This window comes from Plecotus auritus, assembly GCF_963455305.1.
Source record: "Plecotus auritus genome assembly, chromosome: 6".
NCBI lineage: Eukaryota > Metazoa > Chordata > Mammalia > Chiroptera > Vespertilionidae > Plecotus > Plecotus auritus.
This window is the reverse complement of record NC_137773.1, coordinates 92,210,192-92,215,982: the sequence shown is the minus strand read 5'-3', so window position 1 is coordinate 92,215,982 and position 5,791 is coordinate 92,210,192. Positions and strand designations below refer to the sequence as shown.

General features: G+C 40.2%; 1 protein-coding gene across 1 annotated transcript; it reads right to left on the bottom strand.

The window, feature by feature from the left end:
• Positions 1–3,935: 3,935 nt before the first annotated feature.
• Positions 3,936–4,856, bottom strand: LOC308251598 (olfactory receptor 7A10-like; the record flags this gene model as incomplete). The annotated part of the gene is made up of 1 exon (XM_080675295.1): positions 3,936–4,856. The coding sequence occupies one exon, from the start codon at positions 4,854–4,856 to the stop codon at positions 3,936–3,938; it is 921 nt and encodes a 306-aa protein (XP_080531421.1).
• Positions 4,857–5,791: the final 935 nt, after the last annotated feature.

The window sequence follows — 5,791 nt, the reverse complement described above, 5'->3', positions numbered from 1 at the left end:
TGTTAATCAGCTGACTTTAGGATAGAAGATGAGCCAGGCTCATCCCGGTGGGACTAAGATAAGCACAGTGGTTCTGTTAATGTTGAAGAGAGACACAAAAGAATTGGACTCAGAGAGACTTTGAAAATGCTACACAGCTGGCTTGAAGATGGAAGAAGGAACATGAGCCAAGTTATGCAGGCAGCCAGCAACACTGAAAGGCATTAGAAAGAAACACATCCTCTCCTGAGCCTCTAGCCCTGCGCATCTCTTGTCTCTGGGCTAGGCTGATTAGGGTCACAGTGACTCAGGTAAAAGTTGTCAGGTTCCATCCTCACTGACCCTTTCCTGCCGTACCCATCGGCCTCCCAGGCTCACCTGGATGGGTCTCTGAGAGGAAGGTCTCCATGTGGAAGTTTGAATTGTTCCCTGGATGGTTGATGATGGAGACTGAAGCTCTGTCCCACACGAGACAGCAGGAAGGAGTGAAGCATCAGTTCCTGAGCCAGCCTTAGGAATCTAAAGCAACAGCCATGTGCTGTCCCCCAGCGTTGTACAAGCTGAGGAAATGCACCGGGGAAATATCTACAGCTCTCTCTATACCTGCTCATCAGGCACATTTCCCTTGTGTTATTCCAACATCTAAGCACCTGATTTCCCTCTGGGCCTCTGGAATAGGCAGAAAGGAAAATTTTCCTAATGATTCTCTGATCCCAGGAGACCAGGTTGTAAGTCAAGTGTACTTAGTTTTTATGACTCCTTGTCTTGATCTCTTCTGTTTTCTAGAGGTCGAAAGACCTACTACCCTATCCCATCCCTGACTTCCCTTTTTCTTCAAAGTCTGGTTGGGGGTGGGACACAGCCCCGATGTCTCTAGAGAATTGTTATTCTCCTCTTCAATATGGCAGAACTGCGCTCCTTTGATGTGCAATTCCCGGTACCACACTCTTTGGCTTCCTGGCACATTTGTCAAAATAATTAGAGATTTTATACTTATATCACCAGTTAAAAGGTATTATTTAGAGACTCACAAAATATTGATTAATTTTCCTCTCCAGTGTGCCCCAGGTGGTTGAGCATTGTCCCATGTACCTATAGGTTGTTGGCATGCCCGTTTTGCAGGCTTGATCCCCAGTAGGGGTTGTGCAGGAGGCAGTCCCATTAATGCTTCTCTCTCATGGATGTTTCTGTTTCTCTTTCTCTCTAAAAATTCAATAAAACATATTAAAATATTTATTAATTATTAGAGATACATTTAGATATTTTTATGTCACATGACCTGAGCTTATCATTTTATAGAAATTGTCTGATTGAATCTTTAGGAAAGTCCATTCTATTAGGTAATATTTCTTTTTGAAATGACCATGCATTTTTTATTCCCATTCATTCTATTAATGTCATGCATTACATTGGTTGATTTCTATCTTTTAAAAAAAAATCTTTATTGTTGAAAGTATTACATATGTCCTCCCTTTCCCCCATTGACCTCTCCCAACCCTTCCTGGCCCCACCTCCCCACAGGCCTTCACCACCCTATTGTCTGTGTCCATTGGTTATTCCTATACGCATATGAGTTAATTAGTTGATCTCTTCCCACCTCACCCTCCCCTGCCTGTCCTCTGAGGTTTGACAGTCCATTCGGTGCTTCTGTGACTCTGGGTCTATTTTTGTTCATCAGTTTATATTGTTCATTATATTCCACAAATGAGTGAGATCTTTTGATATTTATCTTTCTCTGACTGGCTTATTACACTTAGCATAATGCTCTCCAGATCCATCCATGCTGTTGCAAATGGTAAGAAATGCTTTCTTTTTTACAGAAGAGTAGTATTCCATTGTATAGGTGCATCACAGTTGTTGTTATTTTTTATTGTCTAAAGTTTTACATATGTCTCCTTTGTTTCTGACTGACCCCCTCTCCTCGCCCCCCTGCCATTCCCACCCCAGGGGGCAAGCCCCCACCGCCTTTGTGTCTGTGTCCATTGGTTATGCTAATATGCATGCATACAAGTCCTTTGGTTAAAGTAAACTGGATAAAAAAAATGTAAACGGGTAAAAATCCTTAAATCATGCTGGTCCTTTCAATTCCTGTTCCATCTTGGGTATCTGGGGTTCTGTGCTGTCACTTCCTAATTCTTTCATGCCCTGCATGAACTCTTGTTTGGAAAACTGCACTGTGTTGCTGCTCTGAACTTCCACACAATGATCATCACAGAAATGCTGTATGCCATCTATTCCAATTTTATTTTTACCTTCAGGATCTTTGTATCTAGTGCATAGATGTTCTAACTTCTTCTTGTCCAATGGTCCTTTTACACTGTCTCATATATACAGTTCAAGATTTGGGGAAAAATTGGTCTCTTAGAATATCTAACTTCCAGTCATTTTGAGACAGGCAACTTACTGCTGGTTTTTCACTAGGTTGTGTGAAGATCATAAAGTAACCATGGGTATCCTTCTGCAACAACTTAAACTTGATCATGTTGTGTCCTCTGGACCTCTTCCCGACTCCTCCAGCTCCAGGGTGAATGGAAGATAGACGGCTCCTCTCCTGGGCTCCAGTTCATGCACAGTGTGGGGCAGCCCTTGGTGCAGCTGAGGAAGCAGCTATGGCCTATGAAAGGCAGAGAGATGGGGGCAGGTTTCAGGAGCCTTGCGTGAGTTTTCCCATAGGGGCGGGGTCCTCCCAGGTATGTGTGATTCATCCTTTGATTATAAAGATTGAAGATATTCCTGAGGAATTCCTGAGTGTAAATATATGATATTTAGATTGTTCACTCACTGTCCCTTTGGTGTATTTGAAAAAAATTTAGAAAAGGGGAGATATTTAATTTAGAGCACTTAGAAGGAGTCACATTTGTATGAAGCATATTGAAAAATTTCAAACAGAAACAGGAAAATAGTTCAAAAACACATACATAAAACACTCCACCTAATTCTTCACCCAAATGAATAAGGAAACTTATACATGGACATCATATTCCACAGTTTATTTTTTATTTTTACTATTATTTTATTATTGATTTTTTTTTAGCGAGAGAGGGAGACATAGATACAGAGGTAGACATAGATAGATAGATGATAGATAGATAGATAGATAGATAGATAGATAGATAGATAGATAGAAGCATCAATGTGAGAGAGAAAGATTGATTTACTGCTTCTTCTATGCACCCCACCTATGATGGAACCCATAACCTAGATATTTGCTTTGACATGGAATCAAACACACAATACTTTGTGGTGTACAGGAGGATGCTCCATCCAACCAGCCATTGGGCCAGGTCAATATTTCACACTTTAATGACCTGCAGCATGAAAAATATTTTTGTAGAGTAATAAATTGTATGGCTGTTTTTTGCTTCATCACATTTAAGGTCATCTCTGACTCTAACCATATTAGATCTCTCTATTTATTAAAATGTATGTATCCATGTAGACACTTCTTGGAAACATGTATTGAGTAGTCATTTTTTTTGCCAGTGGCTAAGATAGGCATGTAGACACACAGTTGAAGAACAGAATGAAGACTATAAAACCAGGAGGCCAGCTATAAAACATACTAGCATGTTAAAATCTACAATATAAAAAAGAGTTGCAAAGGTAGTGCTATAGAAAATAATGATGAACATAAAAGTGAAAACTGTGGTCTTAGATGTTCTTCTACAGTAAAATTATGTAAATGACTAGTAGCCAAGTATAGTTTTGTCCCTATGGGTAGTATAATTTGTGACTATTCTTTCAGGAAAACAATAGAAAAATGACTTGGAGTGATATATGTAATAAGAGAATAAATTATACTAAAGTAATTCATGTTAACCCATGAATTAAATGAATATTTTCAATTTTTTATGATCCAAAGATTGGATTAATTTGTGTCAGACTTCTGACTCTGATGCTTGAAACCTGAATTCCTGGGCAATTCATCAGCCTAGTACAGTTGGCCCTTGAAAAGCTTACCTGCCAAGGAATCTTTGCAAGGACTTCTTTATGTCCTTGTTCCTCAGACTGTAGATGAAGGGGTTCAGCATGGGTGTGACCACAGTGTACATCACTGAGGCTGTTGCACTTGAGTGTGCATTGTGGGTAGCAGCAGAGCTGAGGTAAACTCCAAGGCTTGTACCATAAAATAAGGAGACAACTGAGAGGTGAGATGCACAGGTAGAAAATGCTTTATACTTCCCCTGAGATGATGGGATCCCACATATGGAGGCAGTGATCTTGGAGTAAGAGTAAACGATCCCAGCAAGGGGACCACCACCTAGCAGTCCAGCTGAAAAGTACATTATAATGTTAAGAAAGTTGTCAGAACAGGCAAGTTGGACCACCTGATTGAGTTCACAGAAAAAGTGTGGGATTTTCAAGTCTGAGCAAAAGGACAGCCTCAACACCATTAAGCTATGTAGCAAGGAAACCATGGCACTCATGATCCAGGACAGCAGAACCAGCAGTCCACAGAGCCAGGGGTTCATGATGACCATGTAGTGCAGGGGGTGGCAGATGGCCACAAACCGGTCATAGGCCATTACGGTCAGGATAAAGTTGTCCAACACTGCAAAGAGTATGGAAAAATACATCTGTGTGATGCAGCCCTCATAGGTGATAACGTTGCTATGAGTATGTATATTCACCAGCATCTTTGGGATGGTGGTGGAGGTGAAACAGATGTCTACCAAGGACAGGTTGGAGAGGAAGAAGTACATGGGTGTGTGGAGGTGGGAATCTGAGCTGACAGCCAGGATGATGAGCAGGTTTCCCAACACAGTGATCAGGTACATGGAGAGGAAAAGCACAAATATGAGGGACTGTAGTTCTAGTTCCTGTGAAAGTCCCAGAAGAAGAAATTCTGAAATTTGTGTACCATTGCATCGTTCCATGTATTGGAGGTGACTACCAGGAAATATAAAAAAAAATCAATAACTAATTTTCACATTGGTGAGCATTAGTAACTGAGAATAAACGACACATTTATATTTTAGAGTCAGGGAAATAATTTCCATTTCTGTTGTGTGATCTGGTCCTCATTAATATTTCTCTATTGTCATTTCTCATTAGGATTTCCTTTTCTAACATCAACCTGTTCTTCAAACATAATGTATAACTGCTGTTTTACTGAGGATATGGTTCATGCATTTGAGAAATATATATTGACTACAGACCATGTTCTAGGCACTGTTCAGGGTATGGAATGCTTAAGAACCAAATTCTACAAACTAATGATGGAACAATAATATAATCAAATGAAAATGATAATATAATATATCCAACGGTGGAGATGCTATAAAGAAAAGTAAATCACATCAAATGGAGAGAGTGGATAGAGGGTGTTCTTTTTTATAGAGTTTAGCCAAGACTTGCCAATAGCTGGCACTTTAACACACACCTCAATGAAAACTGAGCAAGAGAGTAAGAGGGAAAGTATTTCCCAGGGAGAAGGAACAGCCAGTACAAAGGCCATGAGGAAGATGGTCACTCATTAGCTTCCCCTGAGTAAGGACATTTTATGTTAAAAACACACATGAAGTAGAAAAGAAATTTTAATTAGATTTGGAGATATTTACTCCCCTCCCCCCTGCTGGTACAGTGAAGGCCTCACTGCATAAATGTAACTGACTGTGCTGCCTCTGTGGTATTAAGATTTAAGTTACAATGGGTGACCTTTATTTCTTTATCTACATAACTATAGTGACTTTTTTTCTCAGCACCCTGTATCTTTGTCTAGAGTTTGGTCAGTCCTCAATTTATATTTCCCAAATGCATGCCAGAATTTCTCCTTAAAAGTGGAGAATGCATGACCCCTGGGGGAAAAGGC